Source organism: Histoplasma capsulatum, genomic scaffold, assembly GCF_000149585.1.
Source record: "Histoplasma capsulatum NAm1 scaffold_4 genomic scaffold, whole genome shotgun sequence".
In the NCBI taxonomy this organism is placed as follows: Eukaryota; Fungi; Ascomycota; class Eurotiomycetes; order Onygenales; family Ajellomycetaceae; genus Histoplasma; species Histoplasma mississippiense.
Window position 1 is genome coordinate 203,857 of NW_001813979.1, and position 22,960 is coordinate 226,816.

Consider the following 22,960-nt stretch of genomic DNA (forward strand, 5'->3'; position numbering starts at 1 on the left):
CCACTAACTCAAGCCAGGTCCAAGGTGGATAAGTTCCCGGCAGCCCCCCAGCTGGAGCAGTTGGGATGATTTGTGGTCAGGGATTCGGATAGGTCGAAAAGGCCACAAATCGGGTCCATTCGCAGCGAAGCCGATTGGGGCCTTGGAACACCCGTTGCAGCACGATCTGGCGTTGTTACTCGAGATGTTTTGAAAGCGTTCCAACGAGGATCCTCAATGGGATTCCAACAGGCCAGTCGAACGAAAGAGATGGTGGATGCGCTGGATTCTGGCGCAGCGCCGGTGTTTCATGTTCAAGAGGGACTCGGGTCGTCGAGTTGCCTTTGCGCCAATTCTGTGTCTTTTTATTTTACCTTATTTTTATGAATGATGACCGATTTCTGTCTGAGGTTTTATTATTTTGTTATTACTGTCGGGGACATAAATCAGGCTGAAACTTGACAGAGTACTTTTCCTCAATGCTGTCGTGCCCAACGACCTCCAGGCGACCAACCCAGAGCCATGTACTACAGCGGTAGAGGCACTGGAGAGCAGACCGAAATGCATAGGGAATCTGTGCAATCGACAACATCGCGGTACTGTATTCCGAACAGGGATTGGTTTGGCGATTGTCCTGGTTCCAAACAAGATATCGCGGAGGGAGGGGCTCAAATTGAAGGCGTTATGTGTATTGTTATCTCGGCTGGAAACGGTTTTATCTTTGATGCAAAGAAATCGATAAATACATTCTGAAAACAAGACACGGAGAATGACAATCCCAAGGTTGTTCACTCCACAGATCCCGCAGAGGTCGATATCATGGAAGAGCCGACGAGGCACCCGGTTTTACACGATTCCACGAATTGTAGGGAACCAGCTGGCAGTCAACAGTGGAAGAAATAAAACAAATAGGAAAACAAGCAGCGAGCAAATTGCAAAGCAAACACAGCAAGACAGAGTAAATATGGTGAGATAAGCATCTTTAAACCCATTCTTGTCTCTCATTCTCCCGTTTCCGCATTATTTAAGATAGGTAAGTTTAGCTACATAAACAGTGACAGACCAAAAACATAAGGGAAAAAAAAAAAAAAAAAAAAAAAAAACAAAACCAAGTAAGGAAAAAGAAGAAGATGAAGAGGAGAAATCCTATGGCTGGCACGAGAATGATGAAATAGGCGAAGTCGTAATGAAATGCTGCACATAAGAAAAAATATGCCCATTGGAATCTTACGTTAGACGAGAAAGAAGTGACCAATATTGAAGGAAGGAGAAAATGAGAAGAAAAGGCATAATACACTACCAAACCAGTCCTTGTGGGAAAAATGGACATTGTTGATGAGAATTATGACGAAGTGAGGCCAAAAAAAAAGTGGTAAGTAATTGAAAGAAATGTTTTCAAAACAAATATGGCGGCGTCAAGGATTATGGGTATCAGAAGAGAAACAGAAGCTACTACTATACAAGGAAGGTTTAAAAAACGTGGGAATGATGAAGAACGTGAACAAACATGCAACAAAAGGGGGGATGAGAGTGGTACAACAAAAGATGTACAGCCACAAACGAAGACGCTCGTAGAATGCCGTCAGGAGAGGGACCTTGTAAGGTGAGAGAAGGCGGTGAGAATGCAAGGAGGAAATCACAGGATCCTCTTCATCCCTGGTGCCAACTCGGCCTCGACATCAAAAGGTAAAGGAATGAAAAACAAAAAAGGAGAGAGAACAGAAAATCATGAGGATGGAACATCTGCGGCTGAGCCGCGAAGGGCGCTTACCATCGCGCTCATTCCGGGTACAGTATTCGATCCGGAGGACGATTGTCGCCTGCCGTCGCCATTAGCAACCCGCACGCTACCTCTGGTCCCCTTCACCAAATGACCGCTTTCGACCCTATCCTGGATCATCTCATCAAGCATTCGCGACATCTCATCAACGCTTCTTCGTTTCTTCTCCTTCTCCTTCTCCTTCTCCTCTTTTCTCTCCAGCTCTTCGGTTTCCTTTTGCTTTTCCTTCTCCGTCACGCCTATCTTCACAGGGGATAGGAGTGCAACGGGGCTAATCGTCCCCATAGTGCCAACTCCACTCTTAATTGAGCTGCTATTATTGCTTTCGACGCTCTGATGACCTGGTTTCTGCTTTACCTCGGGAGGTATCGACTCTGGCGTCGATTGCGCGAAGTCTCGTTGGCGCGCCGCTGAACGCAACGCTGCAACCATTCTATCTTTATCATCCAGCTGTATACGCAATTCTGATATTTCCATGTCCTTCTCGCGAAGCAAGGTCATCACCTCCGCGTCATCTGCTGATGCCATTGCACCTTTGAGATGAGAAAATCCCATGGACATGCGCGAATGACTTGATCGGCGAGCTTGTAGAAGTCGCCGCTCGAGGGTTGAGATGTATCGGTTTTTATCGGTGAGGTCTGCTTGAAGCGCGTTGACTTGCATCTGGAGACTTGCCATCCCATCGGCAAACTCGCCCATCGTGTCGTCCTCGTATTCATTGTTGGCAAAGTGGGAGGAGTTTGATTGTTGCGTTGAAGCCATTGCGCTGTGGCTTCGCATTGAAAGCATAGAGGCGGATCGATTTAGAGCGGTACCATTTGCGCCCAAAGTTGACTGAGATGCCGAGGATCGAATAGACCTGATGCCAGACTCATTGCCTCCTACAGAGATCCCTGAATTCCTACCGAATGCAGAGATATTCCCATTTGAATTCACACCAGTTGATTTGGAGCATAAGATCAAACGGTTCAAATGTTCGATTCGCTCCTTGAGTGCAGTCCGCGCGAGTTGCATTTCTAGCATCTGTTCCTCATGCCGATTCTCTGCCTCTTTCTCGAGCATCTTCCGTTCCCATTTCTCCTCCTTCTCGTTTTGAGCTTTCGCTTGGCCTTCAAGTTGGGATCTGAGTGATTGGATTTCCATGCGATAACGCTCCAAAAGAACGCGACTACCGGCATCTCCCGCGCCGCCACCCAGGGCATCCTCAGCCCTTTTGGCGTGGCTGACAATGTTGTTCTTCGCCCTGGCTGCAAATTTCAGCGTATTCAATGTTTCTCCCGTGTGAGAATTGGCAGATGCGGCACTCCCACTGGATCCTATTTGAAGAGTGCAAAGGATGCTGACAAGAGAATTGCCTGATAAAGCAGGTTGTAGTAGCCGGGTTAGTTTACTATCGCGGTATGGCAAATGTTTTCCATCTCGATCAGTGGGGTTGCCATTTTTATCCCTATCTACTGAAAGCCTGGCAATGACCGTGCCTAGAGTAAGTAAGCTCTTATTAATGTGAGCACCTTCGGTTCTCCGTTCTTTGTTTTCCGCGGCACGTTCGGACCCTGCAAGATCAATCAGACTCAGGGTTGAAACACGCACTCCACCCGGAACTATTGCAGTACGCTTCTCCTGCGAAGAGTTCCCTGCAGGAGCTCGTTCTCGACTTTCCACCACAATTTGCACAACGGCATGACTCCGGGAGCTGCGTGCGTTAAATTGTGTACTTCCGGTCCTCCGGGCATGGTCACCCCTCGCAATAACTCGCAATAACTGGGTTGGACTTTGTACGATTTCCTCCTTTAAAGGCGAGGCGTATACACCACGTTTGCTGTCTTCTCTCAGCTTGATTTCCTCCTGTTGGGCAGCTCCAGGGCCTGTTCCAGAAGGAGGTGGTGACAACAAGTCGTGGATTTTCTCATTATAAATTTCCAGATAACTGACACGAAGTAGAAACTCGCGATGTGGAGTTTCCCTGATGTAGGAAAATATGTCAGTAATAGCTAGGGGGATAACTCCTGGAGACGTAGCAGTGCCCTGCATCGAAAACGTCTTTCCAGTTCCAGTCATTCCGTAAGCGAAAACGGTGCCATGATAGCCTTCCATGACCCGACGAACAAGACGCTTCGCGCATGAATCATACACTCTAGCATTGTCATCATGCGCTGTAAATACATTATCTGTAGACAACGTTAGTGTTGCTACTAATAATAGTTCATAATGGTTCAACTGTTGCGAGGGAATTTACCATAAAAGTAATCACCCGATTCCTTTCCACGGTGGGACACAAGCGATCTTCGGCCATCGACCATCCATTCTCCATCGGATTGGGAGTTTTCTGGGTTGCCCGCATCCGGTCGAACTCTGACGCTCACTATGACATTTCCTTTTGACTCTTTTCCCTTAGAGGAACGTTTTCCATTACCGGAGGTAGCGTCGAATTCCTCCCGACCCCTTCGGCCGCCTTCATCGACCTCATCGTAGGTTGTGGCGCTAGTTGAGTAGGATCCCTGGGCCGATGAGCTCCTGCTCTGCGGTGGAGAGGGAATACTGAAATGACCCTCGGAATTTCTAGCATTTAGCGCATTTGGAATAGACTTCCCATCGCCGCTGCTATTCAAGAGGCTGGGTGTTCTGGATGTAGGAGGTCCTTTGAAAGTATTTCCCGAGCTAGTAGAAGGTCTCGTTTTCTTAAGACGTAAACTACTAGAAGGAGTGATTTGTTTCGGTTGGTCTGGGGATCGTGATTTGGTCGAAAGTTGGGAGAGTGAAGCAGTGCTCGAGTTGAGAGAGGGACGATTTCCCGTTTTAGGGGGTTGGGGAAAGGCGGCAATGCTGACCGCACGACGCAGGGTTTTATCAGGACTGCCCGGGGCGAGACCAACGGAGGGAGATCCTGGGGCAGTGACGCCAGAAGAAGCATTGGACGATTGGGGCATGGCCAACGCAGAAGGCTGGGGCGAAGTAGACGGTTTGCGGAGTTTCGAGGGTTTTAGGGTGGACGAAGGAGCTTTAGGATTTTCCGAATGCGCCAGGATGGTGTTTTTCTTTGACTTCGAAACGGGCAACGGAGGGAGAGAAGTGGTAGGAGGATTTGTGGAGGGTCGTGACAGCTGTGGAATTGTCGAAGTCATGTTTGGAAGCCTTGTGTAGCCAGACTAGAGAGACTAGAGTATTCGAGAGGAGAAAACGCAAACCTGCAGTCACCTACTTGGGAGAAATAGTGACACAAGAGGACACAGGCGATAGGATAGGAAGGGAGAGGGGGGAAGAAATATTATTGAATCCGCGCACGATATCCAAAGAGCTCGGAATAACCACTAATGTAACAAATTGTCGTGTCCATGAACGGTAGAAGTGTGTGGTGACTAAATACAATCGTGGATCTTTGGCTAAGGTGGGCCCGATGCAAAATGATGCAGGGCAGCAGAGGCAGATGCGAATGCGGTAGGGAATAAAGGGGTTGAAAAATCTATCCCAAGCGCGATCGTACAGGCGGGCACAATAGGTTTAGCTGGAGCATCGAAAGGGGGGGCTTGCATATGTTCTGTGAAGTGATCGTTAGCGGTTGGCCTGCAGATGTCAACAAACAGTAAAGAAGATAAGGTGTCCATGCACTGCACATCTCACTGGTCTTTTGAATTTATAAAACGGATACGCCGGTACACAAAGGAGGAGTTATTCAAGAAACAAGAGGCACACAGCATCAGAAGTGCAGGTGGGGGAAACTGGATGAAGATAGAGAAAAAGTTACATTTTGGTGCACCGTCAACTTCCTCCAGCGTGTCCAAGTGTGTCTAAGCGTTTTGGAATTGCGTGATCGACTGATTGAAAATGAGTTGCTGTCACTGAAATATCATGTTACCACGCAGACGAACGGCCAGAATGGGAGGAAGAGACAGATCAAGGATCAAAAAAAAAAAAACAAAAACAAAAGCAAAAGCAAAAAGGGCGGACAGGCAGCTGGGCAGGCGGAGAGATCTCTCAGGTCAGACAACTCCAGGCGAGAGAGAGAGAGAGAGAGTCGAGGAGAGCGTGTTGTTGTCGTTGTTGTGAGGAGGTTGCAGGAGAAGAAGATGAAGTTGATGGAGAAAAGACGAGGAGGAGGCTGAGATGAGGCTGGAGACGGAGAGCGGACAACAGAGAGATATCAGGAGAACAAACAACAACAACGACGACGACGACGACGACAGACAACACACGACAATGAGAATAAATGGTTCGACTACATGGTTACGGTTTGCATCTGATGCTTTTCATTCATTTACTGTTATATTGTATTACCGCACTACTGTTATTATTATTCTTCTTATCTCTTCGTTGTCTGCCATTCATGAATGCGGTAGACAAACGATGTGTTTTTCATTATCCTTATCATCCTCTGACACCAGGCTAACCAGTTATGGTTCAGGCACAGGAACAGGAAACCGAATGTGTAAAAGGGGTAAAGGCGGGAGAAATAAGAAGGGAAGAAGAAAAAAAGAAAAGAGAAAAAAAAAAGCCGGCGACCAAACAACAACAAGAGCTCGCCCGCTGGGCCCCCGGCCCCTGAGCCACTAGGGCGATTATTCTGACTTCTGACGTCTGACTCCTGGAGCCCCGGCCCGGGGCCTGAAGCTAACCACAGTCACTACGCTCATTGCTTTGCCTGGCTGGATTTTAGCTCGGGCCTAGCCTCAGCGCCAGTGTTGACTCGGCCACCAGTGGATTCACCGGCTCAGGGCTTAAGCTCTCCATTGGCTGCTGATGCCTGTCTTCTCATAGCAAATCCCCACGTTTCGTGACGTTCCAAAGGACTGGCTGGTTGGCTAGCTGCTGGACGGGATACAGCGTATGCTTCAAATGTGTACTCCGTCCGTATCGAGGACCCCTTTCAGAAAAACGATAACTCACATAAGGGAGGGCTAAAATGGAGAGATTTACACACGACCAATAAGAGCTATGTTCTGAAATGAGCATAGGCTGCTTCATACTCTGTACTCTGTGTCTTCTCTTCGATGTGAACTTGTCACTTTGTGATTTTGTCTGGATTTCTGGGTGTGCAGTGAGCAGAGCATGCCTTCTGATTGATTCCATTCAAAGTCCCTCCTAAATTCTCAGCCTTGTTCACCTTGATATCTAGTTAGTAGTTACCTGCTATCTTGTCAACACTACGAACTCATTCAGCAACCGTTCTTTTTTATAACGATATACTATTGAAGCATGCTTGCAATCATCGTCCTTTTTTTTTTAATCCTCAAGGCCTGAGAGTACTTTTCCAACTTTTCTCTATCAGCTGTGACATGTGGGTGTGCACGGGCCACGGCTCAGCTTGGCAGATTTGTCAGCAACGAAAGCACAAGCCAAGCCTCCTTTGCGAGCGAGACTTCAAGTTTGATTGTCAAAGGAACAATGGCGATCGTACCCTTCACAGCAGGCGGAACTCCAGCACAGCGCGGGAATCATGAAAATGATTTGCTACGTGTGATATGAGGCTATGCAGGCTCTTTGCTCTCCAATTCCTCCTCCCTTCGCCTTCGGATACTGCACGCAAAAAGGGTGTTGATTGATGGATGACTCTGTGCTGAGCGTACAGCCAGATTCCATTGATTCCCGAGAGAACTGTCGTCTTCCCTCCAGATACCAGAGGCCCAGTTGGTTAGTGGAGGGAAATGAAAAATATCCTTTCTGCTACGACTCGTCACGCTCCACATAATCCGCGATACCGTTCAGTCGTCCCGTCCCTCTCTCGGTATGTTCCAATTCCGACTACCCGTATATTCATATCCAGATACCCGATTTCATGTGAGAATGCCCATCAAGAGGTGAGGCCAAAATCATCAGTGCCTTAAAGTGAGGATTAGAAATGATAAGCTGTCGCATTATCTCTCTCAACCCGATTCACGCGGCTGTCATAAATGGAGATGGAGATGGAGATGGTTCAACGTAGTGATAGATAACATAATGCCGAGGATATCTGCAGGTAAAAATTCACGCTGAACTCATTAGAATGTATGGTTAGGGATCTGGAGAGTGGGAAGATTTAACCCCCGATGATTTTCTCCCAACAACCATGAACTGGTTCGTAGTAAATCCATTTCTGGACAGACCTGGTAGGACATAAGAGATGGTACCGTGCATAACCTGCAGATTCTTCCGGAAGGAGACTTTGTCGCTTAACTAAATATTGTGTTGTAACTATCATCTATGGAATCAGCGCCATGGCCATCCAAGCGGAAGGTCTCGTGCGCATCATTTGGTTATTTATTCTGTTTCCCCCAAGGAAAACAACCTTGTATTGTCAGTCGGAACAGGTGTCATTAAAGGTAGCATGTATATCTAGACAGCCATCGGATATAGGATCGAATAGTCAAGGTTTAGCCGGGTCTTTGTGTTGGCTTGGTGATTGTCGACCGCAGGTTGCGGTATCCACGGTCGGTGTTCGCCGCACGGATCGGATATGATGGAGACGACGAGAGATCGGTGTTCCATCAAAAGAAGTATTACCGCAGCATGGTGGCATAGCTGTGGGATATCAATATATGGATACCGGCGCACGAAAAGAGGCCATGCATTGCGAAGAGTGCATGGAATAAATTGATTGCTCTCCGGGACAGGCGGGAGAGAATATCAGATTCATCGTCTGCGCGGTTCACTGATTATATATCGACAGCATGCATCAAACAAACCCCCATCTTCCTTGACAAAGATATCATAGCCATTTGCACTAGAAGATGGTTTCCAAGGCTACTCACGGCGGCGATTGGGGCTGGTGGAGATAGTGTATCTCTGAGGACATGACCTCCGCAACGACAACGAAGGAGGAAGTTGGCAAATACAGTCGCGAGAAGAGCGTAGCTATAGCTCGATGATTGGACGCGGTTGCTGTCCAACGGATGACACTGCCGTTGCCATTGTCATGATTGATAGTTGAGAATTGATGGTGATTGATGGTGTGTGTGTTGGTGGCCGAGCTTCTAAATATTATTTATTTCAGCCTCCGCCAATTTCCTCTTTTCTCTTTTCTCTCGTCAACCAACGTCGGACTCTCTCACTCACACACACAACACCACCAGCGCCAGCACCACGATTGCTCCGTACTCCGTTCTCGACCACGACGTGTTGGCTCATTCTATTCCTCCCTGCATCCTGTATCTCCCTCCTGCTCCGGTTTTCTCCAGTGCGCGTCCTCCTCACTCCTTTCTCCCCCACCATTTTCGCGTCGCCTTTCCCTGAGCCTACACCTCCCCCCATTAATCCCTATGGTCTGGAGGCAGCGAATGTCCCAGTAAACTCAGTTGCATGCGAGCTGTCTCGAGCTAGTGTCCGAACTGTCAACGATGGTGTTTGCGGGCTGTCTCTGGTCGGTATCGGGCTGTTAGCCATATCTCTCTACCCATTATGTCACGCGCCTCGGCGGGCTTCGCAGACTTCTTCCCAACCGCTCCCTCAGTCCTCCAGAAGAAGCGCTCCTCCAAAGCCGCCCAGGATCGACCAAAAGGCAAGCCTAAACACGATGATGATGCCCAGCCTTCCAATCCGGCACTCGCAGCCTCCACCGCCGGTCGTCCTGCTGCCCCTGGTGCGGAGGCTACCAGGGCCTCAGGCAACAATGCCCGAGGCGATACCAACAACTACAGCAATAATCACAGCGACACCAATAGCAATAGCAATATTACACCTGATGAATCCACTGCCGTGGTTGTTGCTCGCGAGGATGTAAATGTGACTCCCGGCGATGCTAACGGTGTCGGCTCGTCCAGCTCCACCAGCACGGGCTCTTCTATCTTCAGCACCTCCAATTTGCCCCAGTCTGGCCTAACGCCTTCTAACGGGATAATACATCCTCATGCCCTCACCCCTCTAACCAATGCAAATTCGTCTCCCTCGGGCAAAATTGGCAGTCCGTCGGGCCAAAAATCAAATGCTGGAACTGGCGAAATAAGGCCCACAAGTCGCTTTGTTGACGACATCAAAGCCACAGCCACCACCCCCCTTCAGACCCCTCCCAACCCACGAAACCAAGCTCGACCGGCAGGAGATGGACCAAAGGGTTACAGGCTGACATATGACCCTGATTTGGAGCGCAAGCCCTTATCCAAGGAAAAACGCAGGAAACCTCAATACCAAGTCTTCGGGACCGCAGAGAATGAAGTTCCGCCTGCAGACCCTCGCCTTGCCATTGCCAATTATACTCGTGGCGCCGGATGTAAGCAGAAAACAAAATATCGCCCTGCGCCCTATATTCTTCGACCATGGCCGTACGATCCCGCTACCTCTGTTGGCCCCGGTCCGCCGACCCAAATTGTAGTGACTGGCTACGACCCTCTAACACCTCTAGCACCGATCAGCGCCCTCTTTTCTAGCTTTGGAGATATCGCAGAAATCAAAAATAAGACGGATCCCAACACTGGTCGGTTTCTGGGTGTCTGCTCTATACGGTATAAGGATTCGAGAATGTTTCGTGGAGGCGGGCCACTCCTAGCGGCGCAAGCTGCCCGAAGAGCGTACCTGGAGTGCAAGAAGGAACAGCGTATTGGCGTACGTCGAATAATGGTCAGTCTCGATCGTGATGGTGTGGTCAGCGACCGGCTCGTTGAGAGGATTATTGGGTGGTCGCAAAAGCAACAAGAGCCCCCCCCGCTCGTGATGAAAGAGAAGAGTAAACCGGAAGAGCAAAACAACCTTCCGCCCCCTACAGCGCCCAAGGGCCCATCACGAAAATCGAACATACCTATACCAGAAGGCCCGCGAGCGACGATGATGAAACCTCCCCTCCCTTCGCTCATCGAAGAAACCCCAATCCTCAGTCAAATTAAACGTGACCCTTACATATTCATCGCCCACTGTTATGTCCCCGTACTTAGTACTACGATTCCTCATCTGGAAAGACGGTTAAAACTCTTCAATTGGAAGTCTGTGCGCTGCGATAAAACCGGATATTATGTAATTTTTGAGAATTCCCGACGGGGGGAAGAGGAGACTGAGCGATGTTACAAGATGTGCCATATGACCGCGTTATTTACGTATGTGATGAACATGGAGAGCCAGCCATATGGCAATCCAAACTACATCCGCAGCCCCAGCCCTGAACGTGTTAAGGTAGAACTGCGGGAGAAAGCTGAGAGGGAGCGGCTGAAAAAGGAGGATGAGTTAGATATCGAGGAGGAGAAGAAACTACGTGCTGCGGATCTCGATCCTTCTCGGGAAGTACTTCGTGTTCTTGTTTCTGAACTAAGAGACAAACTCCTGGAAGATGTCAAGTCCAGGATAGCTGCCCCAGCACTCTACGATTTCCTCGATCCCAGTCGCCATACTGCTAAGCGACAAAAACTGGGAATCTCTGATCCTGAGAGCAACGTCCGCCCCGCGTTCCGAATTGACACTTCCGACGATGCTATCATTGGAACTCCCGATTCGCGCGCAGAGTCCTTAGCACGGAGTCGCGGGCCGTTTGGCCATTCAAATATCCTCTCCCTCCCTCGTATCCGCAAATCGCAAGGTTTGGAGACAGCTAACGATGCCTTTATGGATGAGCGGCGAAGACGGCCGCCAAGGCGAAAGGAATTTAGACCCCTCTACCATCGGCTGCAACAGCTCGAAGGCGAGGAGTCAGATGATGAACGAAGGACTTCATTTACTCGAGACACTGAGGAACAGGACAGTCGACCACTTAGTCGTATGAGCATGACTTCGGTTTCGGAAAATGAAGATGAATTTGGATATGAACCGGTGACTACCAAAGTTGACTTGCAGCAATTAGATCTCAAGGCCATTAAAGATGCCACCGTCGAGGAACTCGAGCATACTATTATCGACCTTTCGCCTACTTCTAAAAAAAGAAAGAGGATTTCGGAAGAACTCGAAGCGCGGAAAAGACAAAAAGAGGATGACGATCTTGATTCTGCGAAGCCTGATGGGCAAGTGAAGCCTAGAGAGGCTGAGTCGGATGTTGAGGAAGCTGCAAAAGTTATCGAGCCAGTGACTTTGACCAAGGCCAAGAAGCGCAGGATGAAGAAATCCAAGAAGCAAATCTTTGAGGAGCGGGAGGCACTTAAACTGAAACAACTGGAAGGCACCGACCATGTTCCTTCGAAAGACGATATTCTGATCGAAGCTCCAACAATAGAGGAAGAGAAATTGATCGAGGTGGGTGTTGGTGAAATTTTGGAGGAAACAAAGCCCGAAGTCGAGTGGGGTGTTTCCAGAGACGTCCCCAGGCCTACTGTCGAGGATGATGAAACTATCATCTTGGATCTCGACGGTTGGCAAAACCTCATCAAAGACGACGAGGATATCCGCTTCCTTCGAGAAGCGCTTGAAGAATATCCACCTTCTAACATTGGAAACCTTTCCGCCTGGGCCTGGAAACAAAAGGAAATCAAAGCTATCAATCGTGCCGGTGAAAGGGGACCTGTCCATACCGAAACTAAGATCAACGGCTACTACCTCCCCAACTCAACTGGATGCGCCCGCACCGAAGGGAGAAAACGAATCCTTGAATCTGAGAAATCGAAGTACCTCCCTCATCGTATCAAGGTCCAAAAGGCCCGCGAAGAACGCGAGGCTCTTGCAAAGGCAGATCCCCAAGCCGCCGCTGCAGAAGCCGCACGACTCGCTGCTGCCAGGACAATATCCAAGTCCACCTCCCGTTCCACCCGAGTCAACAACCGTCGTCTCATTGCCGACATTAATGCCCAGAAACAGGCCTTGCCGATGCAGAGCGGCGATGGCGACGTGCTGCGCTTTAACCAACTGAAGAAACGTAAGAAGCCCGTCCGTTTCGCGCGCTCGGCCATTCACAACTGGGGCCTGTATGCTGAGGAGAATATATCTGCCAATGACATGATTATCGAGTATGTCGGTGAGAAGGTCCGGCAGCAGGTGGCTGATATGCGCGAGCGGAGGTACCTCAAGAGCGGCATTGGGAGCAGCTATCTCTTCCGCATTGATGAGAATACGGTCATTGATGCGACGAAGAGGGGTGGCATTGCGCGGTTTATTAACCATAGTTGCACTCCAAATTGTACGGCGAAGATTATTAAGGTGGATGGGAGTAAGAGGATTGTAATTTATGCGTTGAGGGATATTGAACGAGGTTAGTGGCGCGAGCCCCAATGCTCCCTTTCTTCTTCTTTTGTCTTTGTCTTTTGTCCGAATGTATTTTGCGTTGGCACGGATTCGGGATTTTTGGAACTAACTGAAGCCGAATTGCAGATGAAGAACTTACTTACGATTATAAATTTGAGCGGGAATGGGATAGCGATGATAGAATCCCTTGTCTCTGTGGCTCGACTGGTTGTAAAGGATTTCTTAATTGAATTGAGTTTCATTCTTCCTGTTCTATCCATCGTTTTACCCATACAGTCACCTTTTTGCCTGTCTCTAAAAATGTGATGCAATACTGTGAAATACAATGTTTTAGGCGCTTTTTTTGTTTACATTTTTATTTCTCTTATTCATTGAACTCATCACCGCACAATTCTAACAACATTTTCGTTCAATTATTAATTGCGTTTACTTTCTCTTTTACACATTATGTATAATTTATCTCGAAGGGTTTATTTTCTTTATATTTCTTCTGTCTTTGAATATTGAGATATTATTATTTATTGACGCCTCTGTCAATATATCACTCTAATATTCTACTTGGTATATAATCTTTATATATTATAGTTATCCTGCAGCGCTCCCCCTTCTTAAGTAATGCTGGTTCTCCCAGTAGCTCTACACAGTAGTTAACCAACAGACCTTGTGAATTTTTTTTTTCCCCGCTCCGGTATAGGAGTTTCTGTGCTTTATATTTTGGATGGCGACTGATTTTTCTCTCTTACCCTCTAGAGAGAAGGGTCTTTTACACTTCCTGCAAAATATTTACTCATAAGCTATTTTAGAACATATAATTATAATCATATCATTTAAATCTGATTGTTTATCAGTGTCAATCACATATACCGAGTTGATTTTATGTTTGGATATATTAATGTCTGGACAAGTACTTAAATTACTTTATAATATCTCAGCATACTCTGATTATAGTTTCAATAATGAGACTGCTGCTTTATTCTTTTCTCTTCATCAGTAAACAGTTTTAAAGACTATGTTTAATCAGGCACTGAGCTGAGTTGATTTGATCAGCAATGAACTGATGAAAACTTTGTCAATTGAGAGTCTTCATCAGTGATTATAATACAAATAATTGTAGTACATTAAAAGATCACTGATATTGATATTTTCTAATCTGATGCTCTAGATAAAGAGAATGTACTGAATAAAGAAAATAGAATCTACTTTAAGAATGTTTTCTTCATCATCGATTTGAGAGTGACTGTTCAAATTTGTGATGCTACTCGACTTAGATAGAACATTGATCTATCTTAAAGATACTACAAATATCCAATAATCTATAAAGTTAGACAATATCATTAGGTATAAATGTTCAGATCATCTATGACAAACTAGAAATATATTTTCATCAGGTCTTAAACAAGACTTTAATGAAGTTCAAGTAGCTGAGATATATCATTATAGATACAAGATAAAAATTATAGTTATCACCTTCTAATGTTAAGTTAAAACTTTTGAAACCGGCCTCCGTACAAAGACATAGCAAGATAAGGAAAAGAGTACTGTTACATGGAGTTATTAAAAGTACATTTGACACTGTATGCTGGACAACGGGCAACGTTTGACACAACGTTCATATCATCTCTCGTATCAATTGAGATGTTTTTCCGGTGCGCTGGTAATCGCATAAATCTCACAACAGACTGCGTCTAACAATTCGTCTGCTAGGGCCACTGGGACTCTCTCCCGGGCATATTTAATCGTAATGTCTATGGTGCTAGGGGCGATGGCGTCGACTTCGCTCCGCTTCTCGCTGATTTCACGGTTTGTCTGCCTACAGCGAATAGGTTGAGAGAATACAACAAGGTCTGCAAAATCTCGTTCCGCGCCACAGGAAGTAATCTCAAATATGGCATCCCCAAGGGGAACGGTGCTGCGAGAATCTATGTTTTGATGCTGGACGTAGGAACTAAACATTTTTTCTGGACACTATCTTGCCAAACTCGGCATGTTCAAACGGAATACCCGCGATTTGTTGATCACGAATGTATATCAAGAGATCTAAGTATGTCCATTGGGCTCCATTTTGTATTTGTTGATTGAATGGTACCCTGATGGGTAGGATGTTGAGACAGGGACCAAAGACCTGGCTAATCCCCACAGACGTGTTGCGACTAGAAACAAAACCTCCGAAGATGATATCGGCGCCAGCCACAGACGCGGAGGGTAAATAACTCGAGTTTCGGAGACGGGCAAGAACAAGAGACAATGCTGCTTTTATAATGGTTGCGTCGGAGAAGAGGCGGCTGGTATAATTATGAGGTATTTGAATCTGGCGGGTCAACAAGAAAGCCATTTCCGATGAAAGATGTAGAGGAGGTGCAGCATCAGATCCCGCAACGATATTTGTCATTTTTGAGCCTTCCAGGACCGTATTCCAATGATCCAGAGTCCGCTTATCATGGGTTTGGCGGTTAACGATGGCCATATAGCCGGCAAAGCCTAGACGCGGCAGAAGAAGATTTTCTCCTTTGTATGCTGACGCCAGATCGTCCCAAAGTCGACTCAGGCATAAACCGTCATACTGAGCGTGAGATATGTGTAGTATAATTCTTGTCTGCTGGGGAAATTTCGACCCTTTGATGACTACTAGTTTCGCCCATGGCCGTCCTAGAGATGGAGGGTCGCGTAAATCTTGTTTCTCCAAATCATCACTCAGAGATATAATTTCCCCCTCGGCCTCATAGATGTCTACTTGAGGATGCCAAAATTTGGGGATCACTTGGTAGTACGTTCCCTCATGGAGAGTGAAGATGGAGCGAAGGAGTTCATACGTATTTACGAGTTTCGCCCAGCTCTCTTGTAGTCTAGTAGTGTCTATTGTTCCTCGGCAGTCGAGGTGAAAATAGTTTAACGTCCAGCGGAACGGTGATAAAGCGCCAGAAAGGCACATCGCTTGAAATTCGGTAACTGGCAGGATATCGGTGATTTCGTTACTTGGAAGAAGAGTCTGTGGAAGTATAGCACCGTGGACAAAGGCATTTAGATCTGGTGCTTGAAGAAGGGAGAAAGGAGGCGTGTTCCCAGCCTCGGGGCTTTGCAGTGACTGGGATCAATGATCGAAGACATGTCACGCAGTGAGGGGTGCGATATTATATCTCGAGCAGCGAGTGAAATTCCATTCGAACGGCATCGCGATGCCAGTCTCATTGCGCTCACAGAATCACCTCCTAGGGCAAAGAAATTATCCTCAAATCCAATTCGCTTCACTGGGACACCAAGTTCTTCAGCCCACAGATGCCGAAGGGTTTCTTGCGTGGAGTTTTGGACCATTTTGATAGACTCGCCGCCATGTACATAGCGCAGAAGCTCATCTTGTCCTAGACTTGATATTGTTGCAACAAGCACCTGACGATCTAGCTTTCCAGAAAGGGTGAATGGAAGCCGGTGAACAGGAAAATAGTAAGACGGAACCATGTACGATGGTAACATCTGTGCGAGCTTCTCTCTTAGAGCACTGTGGGTATCTCGTAGGGCATCGGAACTCGGCATGAGAACATCAGAGGTGTTTTCCGTATCTATTTGACCCTCATACCGTATGAATGCGGCAAGAGTTTCTCGCACGGTATCTGTTTCTCCCTCGTGAATAGGAACAAGAGCCACCGCAACACCAGATGATGCTGGAGAGTCCATTGCAATGTAATGCTCAATTTCAGCAGCTTCGACCAGTTGTCTACGAACTTTTAGCTGGTTGTCAACAGGACGAATGAATACAAGTGAGCCAGAGCCATCGTCACTGTACCGGACAAGGTCCCCAGTCTTATAGAAGCGACGTTCGCATCCTCCATTTAAGCGTTGTCCAGCGGCCCAGGCAGGGTTGACAATAAATGACTCTCTAGTCTTTATTTCATCATTAAGGTACCCACGAGCTAGAAGAGGGCCTTCTACGAGAAGTTCACCGGGTACCCCAATGGGGCTCAGCTTGTTGTGGTTATCTTCGTCCACAATCCATGAAAGGGACCTAAGTGGTAATCCGATATCGCGTGCTTGAGTGACATGCTGTATTCCACGATTGAATGAAATGCTGATGGAGGTTTCCGCAGACCCGTATGAATTGATTAAAGCGACGTGTTTCCATTTCTCGATAACATCTTCTCTCATTAATTCTCCAGCAAGTACTAATGTGGAGAGGTTTGGAACGTCTTCGGGTTGCAGTAACTGTGCGACAGTCGATGTCAAATTCATCCAGTTAACTCTGAGTGACCGAAGCGCGAACGCAAGGTCGTCAATGCGATGTCTCTCATCAATAACGCAGATGCAGGCTCCTCGATATAAGGCTAGGAAAATGTCTTGTATGCTAATGTCAAACGCATAGGAAGCAAATTGACCAATCCTAGAACTAGGTCCAACTCCGTAAACTTCACCAACCATGTCGAGGTTTGTACAAATTGCCCGGTGCTCTAAAACCACACCTTTTGGAACACCTGTTGCACCGGATGTATAGATGACAAACGCGGAATTGGATGGAATGACTGTTGAGCATGCATAGTGTGAAATACTGGGTAGGGCCCTGAAAGTGGCTCGGTCAATTGTAATAATCCTTTGGCTGGGGAGGAGCGATTTGGCTGGCTCAAAGCAATCAGTATCAACAAGGATCAGGCTTGCCTTAATGTCTTTGATAATCATGTGGAGACGATTAGGAGGGTGGTGCGGGTCTAATGGCACGCATACTCCTCCTGCCTTCAGAACAGCTAATATTGCAACGATAGCCCAGGGGGATTTGCGGAACATCAGTGGGACCATTGTCTCGGAGCCAACTCCGCTATCATTGAGTGATTTTGCTAGAGTGGATGACAATTGTTCTAGTTCTACATATGTTATGTTTTCACCTTCCAAGGACGATACTGCTGGATTCTTCGGGAAATTCAACGCCTGTCTTTGGAATGCATCATGAAGACACGCCTTCACCTCTTGGCAGCTCCGTTGATTCCATATATTGATTTGTTGAGTATCCTCAGGTGTAATAAATTCTATGTCCAAGAGCGGTGTGTTCCCTGGGAGATTTGCCAATTGTTTAATAAGATGACAGAACTGATTTAATAGGGCCTTCCCTTGGATCTCGGAAAGGGCCGCTGAATCAAAGAAAAGTTCGATCTGAACATTAGAGTTCTTCAGGTGACACTGATTGATCAAAGGGAAATTTCCAAATTTGCGATAGGGAGAAACAATCTCTTCGAGTCCCAGGAAGTCCTCTATGTCATCCGACGACGGGTGGATGGCCAGAAAGCTGTTAAAGTCTACTGCTGGTCGCATATCCTGGCATATTTGACGGATATTGTGGACACCGGTTTGTGCGTATGGTGCCATTTGCAATGCTTGTTGATGAATAGATTCAAGGAATGACGCCACGGTCGCATTACGGTAATCAATTCGGACCCTGATTGGAACAGTGGTGACAGTAGGCCCGACCATTTTCATTATGTCTTCTTCGGGGATATCTCGGCCTGACAATGCGGCTCCGAAGATAATGTCATCGTGATTTGAGTATTTGCTAACAATCAAAGCCCAGGCGGCTCTTAACACCGCTGCCACTGGAACCATTAGCAAAGCGTTATACAGTTCTAGGTGTTGTTGAACATGTATGGTATAATTTGTATCTACTTGCCGAGGCAACGGCTGAGGGAATGCTCCATTGGGCTGGCCAGAAAGCTGTCCACGCCAATAGAGCTTCGCTGAGTCGGTAGGGCGACTGGCTAGGTATTTCACGAATCTATTGAATGGTACAGTCAAATTCGAACGTCCATGGGAATATATACGAGACACTTGTTTGAACAATAGAGCTATGCTCATGCCGTCATATATCGAATGGTGGAGGGTCCACACAAAATATAATCCTGACTTATCATGGATGAGAGCATATCGAGCAAGACATGCGCCGTAAGTAAATGATGCGTTAATACCCATCTTGAGGTAATCCTTCAAAGAGGATCGCAACTCCCATTGTATATCCTCTTTGATGACTACTTGCAGGGAGCAAGGGCTGGATGGAATTATCCTTGTCCTCAGGATGGGATTAGACTTGACGGTCTTCTGCCAAGCAAATTTAAAATGTCCCACAGAAAGATCCTCTGGAAGTTTGAAGATTTTCTGAAGCACATATACCGGCGCCTGCTGAGGTACTATTAGTGCCTCTTGGAGAGGGGTGCAAGGGTACACATCCTCAATATCATTTGGCTCAATTTGGCATTGTTCAGCTATGTCGCTAATTGCATCTTTCCTTTCCCCAGCGGCAACCAACCAGAGGCTGAAGGGTTCCACAGCGTCCTGTCCGTCGTACCCACTAGGCTTTTGTAAGGTTCGCACAGTTGTAGCTGCCCGGGCCATTTCCGATAAAGTCGGGTATTGGAAGATGTCAGCGACCTTGAGTTGTATCCTATAGCGGCGCGACGCAGCTGCCAACCGCATTGCACTAACAGAATCTCCGCCAAGGTGAAAGAAGTTGCTAGAGACACAGATAGATGTGGAATTAAGCTCAAATTCCTCAGCCCACAATTTTTGCAGTTTCAACTCCATCTCTGACATCGGTTGCTTTTTGTGAATGTCCAATCCAGACTCTCTGTCAGCATGGAGGTTGTGCACCTTTTTGGGCCCTGACTGTTTTTTGAACGGGAGATTAAGACTTGACAATAGCATGTATTGCTCTCCAGATGCCTCTAGCAATTTGTTGCTGACAAATGAAAACTGATCGAGAATCGATTGAATCTCAGTAGTAGATATCAAATCATCGTAATAGATGGCACGCACTTCGGTGATACCTTCAAGCATTAAACATTCAATAACCAGTGCATAATTTGTGAACCCTATGTCTAAGGCTTGTGTTGACTCAAAGGAATAAATTGACGGCACTACAGCTTGGGAGGGCGGTGATGATTGAACAACAAATAAGTGTCGTATCCCATCCAAAGCGGCCTGGATTTCGGGTTCTAGCCGGCGGATGTTGTGCAACCCAAAATGCTGAAAGGGGAGCATCTCAGTGGCTTGGGCTTGAACACCACAGAGAAATTCATAAATTGGTGTTGTCAATTCCACTTTTGCTCTCACTGGAACCGTTGTGAAGAGTGGATCAATTATTTCTGAGGCACCGATTATTGGGGCCTCTCTGCCTGAAAGCGTCATAGCAAAGATAACATCGCCTGACTTGGAATATTGTGACAGAATTAATATCCATGCTGCGCGGAGTATTGTGGCCATTGTAACGGATTGCGGTTTGTGAGGCATGTTAATTTGCCTTGAAGCTGTTTTCGTACACTGATGCTTGGTATCTGCAAGTGTGGAAGATAGAAATCCTACATTTGGCGGTGACTTCAACTGCTTCCGCCAGTAGGCCTCATTTGCGGCAAGGTCAATCTTATTTAGGTATTGCATAAACTGCCCAAAGGGTTTGGTTACCGGTACAGGTATCTCCGAGTAAACGGCGGATACATAATCAGAAATTTTGGCAGCACTCCAGGCATCGTATATTCCGTGATGCACTGTAATGACGAACAGTTTATTTATTATGCCGTCACGTCCATGGTCATCAATTAGCCCTAGCCGTAAAAGTGGAGAACCGTTCAACATTGGCTCTTTCATGTCATTGGCAAGATAGTGTTTTAGAGAAGGCCCTTTATTCCAAACGGGTTCATGCTTGACGACGACCTGGAAGGTTCCCGATGCAATAGTGACAAGTCTTGTTCGCAAGATTGGAAGATCCTCAACAGCTTTATTCCAGGCCGATATAAGTAACTCAACTGAGGTATTTTTACCAAGCTTGTGAATTCTTTGTGAAACGTACGTTCCCTTTTTCCGGGTCGAAATAGCCGTCAGCCCCTCTTGAAGAGGTGTAGCTGGAAGGATATCTTCTATCTCATCTTTCGAGATTTGACACAGGCTTGCAATTTCCTCAATTGTCTCTGGGCTTTCTGGATGCCAGAGATCATATGGTCTGTAATCACAGTCAGCTACTAGGTTTGACTGCATTGCTGCCGACGCGAGGTTGCCCAGTCTGGGGAATTGGAAGACATCTGCCGCTGAGATGAAGATTCCAATATCACGAGCTGCAGCTACAAGCCTCATTGCACTAATTGAATCTCCCCCGAGTTCGAAGAAGCTATCCTCCAGTCCAATGGGTCCGGAAACTTTCAACTCTTGCGTCCAAATATCTCGAAGTTGAATCTCCATTGCAGATTTCGGTTCTGTTTTAACTTCGCTTAATAGCATGAACTCATTAAGTTGAGTCGAAGAGAGGTTCATAAAATATTGTTGGAGTTTCTTTCGATCAAGTTTGCCGGATGCGTTTCTTGGTAGGCGTGCTAACGGTATAAAGATTGAAGGAATCATGTAACTCGGTAGGTTGTCTTCTAGAACATGCCGTGCATGTTGAATCTGTCGTTTCAATGTAGGCGAAAATGTACCACAAAACTCAGACTCATCAACATCATCTAATTGTTCGAGGAACGCAACTAGTGTATGTCTGTCGTTCTGATATTGCTTTCTGACGAATTCTGCGACAATTTGGGATACGAATTCTGATGGAATGCTTGACTTCAAATGATGAGCGATTTCCCCAAGATCCACTCTTTGACCATTTATTTTAACTTGACTGTCTTTTCTGCTCACAAATATCAAAGACCCATCATCTAGATATCGCACCAGATCGCCCGTCTTATAGAGACGCTTAGGCTGCTCAAGACCGAGCTGAAGGACCCAAGACGGGTCGTATATAAACTTAGTAGAGGTCAGTTCTGGGTCGTGAAGATAGCCGCGAGCTAGGAGAGGTCCCTCGATTAACAGTTCGCCCACACACCCGATAGGAACTAAATTGTGGTGGTTCGCCGGGTTCGCGACCCAGAGTCGACTGGCAAGGCTTTTGCCAATATTCAGAGCTAAGCTATGTTCTCCGAGATTTTCATTGCACGAAGACCATATCGAAGCTTCCGCAGGGCCATAAACATTGTGTAGAGTGACATGACCCGCCCATACCGCAACAACATCCTGACTAGCGGGCTCACCGCCAAGAACTAGGGTTGAGAGACATGGGACGTCGGATGGTTTCAGAAGACTGGCGACGGTTGATGTAAGACATGCCCAATTGGCCTGAAGGATGTTGATCGATGATATAAGGTCCACGATGTTCACCCGGGCCTCTTTGGATAGGATACAGACGCAGCCGCCACGCATGAGAGTTGTGAAATTGTCCTGGATGCTCACATCAAATGTGTACGCTGCATACTGCAGCACCCGGCTCCCGCGTCCTATCCCAAGTGATGATCCATGTGCTCTAGCGCTATAGCATATCGAGTCATGTTGCAGTACAATGGCTTTCGGCTGGCCAGTACTTCCTGATGTAAAAACAACAAACGCAGGTTCATTGCTCCGCACACCGGAGTCAATCGTCTGATCTGAATCGCCAAGGCTCATCATAAAGCACTCGCTTATGGTGATGAGTGGAATGCCAAGACTCTCCGCTTGACATCTGTTTTCTTCATCTACCAGCATGAGAGGCGCATCTAGCGTCTGAATATTGCTAGCCAACGTTTGGAGAGGTGATCTCGGCCCGACAGCGACACTTGCCCCCCCAGCTTTGAGAATTGCTAGGGTGACGACAATGGCCCATTTCGATTTATTGAGACAGTGAGGGACCAGATTTCCTCGACGGATGCCTTGTTTGATAAGGTGTCGTGCGAGTTGATTCGAAAAGCGATCTAACATTTCGTACGTCATATCGCCATCCCATGAACATATAGCAAGAGAACCAGGATGAGTACGAGCTGCTCTGGTAACAGTTTCATGTACACATTCGTGGACCGGCTCGAGATCGTGTCCATTCCATTGGATGAGTTGCTGGGCATCCTCCGGGCTAATCGTTACGATGTCGACTAGTGTTGTCTGGGTAGTGCCCTGGCATAATTGGTGTACAACGTTGGAAAATTGATCTAACATCCTCCGCGTCTGCATGGGTGAGATAACTCCCGGGTTAGATCGAACATCGATGCTGATGTGATTTTGCACCTTTGCGGTTCGACATTCTATGACAAGTGGATATGTATCGAATCCATCATCGGAGGTTGGTAAGACGTCCATGTCAGGTATTAATTGTACATCTCTTTCATCTAAAGAGTGAACGAT

At 47.0% G+C, this 22,960-nt stretch overlaps 3 protein-coding genes across 3 annotated transcripts; 1 reads left to right on the forward strand and 2 right to left on the reverse strand.

Annotated features, from left to right (window-relative positions):
- Positions 1–1,705: 1,705 nt before the first annotated feature.
- Positions 1,706–4,881, reverse strand: HCAG_04083 (hypothetical protein; the record flags this gene model as incomplete). The annotated part of the gene is made up of 2 exons (XM_001540193.1): positions 1,706–3,927; positions 3,996–4,881. 2 exons carry the CDS (start codon positions 4,879–4,881, stop codon positions 1,706–1,708), a joined length of 3,108 nt encoding a protein of 1,035 aa, XP_001540243.1.
- A 4,246-nt stretch (positions 4,882–9,127) lies between these two features.
- Positions 9,128–13,047, forward strand: HCAG_04084 (hypothetical protein; the record flags this gene model as incomplete). Its single annotated transcript, XM_001540194.1, has 2 exons — positions 9,128–12,824; positions 12,944–13,047. 2 exons carry the CDS (start codon positions 9,128–9,130, stop codon positions 13,045–13,047), a joined length of 3,801 nt encoding a protein of 1,266 aa, XP_001540244.1.
- Positions 13,048–14,762: 1,715 nt separating this feature from the next.
- On the reverse strand, positions 14,763–22,915 carry HCAG_04085 (hypothetical protein; the record flags this gene model as incomplete). The annotated part of the gene is made up of 4 exons (XM_001540195.1): positions 14,763–15,803; positions 16,013–17,458; positions 17,525–19,381; positions 19,598–22,915. The coding sequence occupies 4 exons, from the start codon at positions 22,913–22,915 to the stop codon at positions 14,763–14,765; spliced, it is 7,662 nt and encodes a 2,553-aa protein (XP_001540245.1).
- Positions 22,916–22,960: the final 45 nt, after the last annotated feature.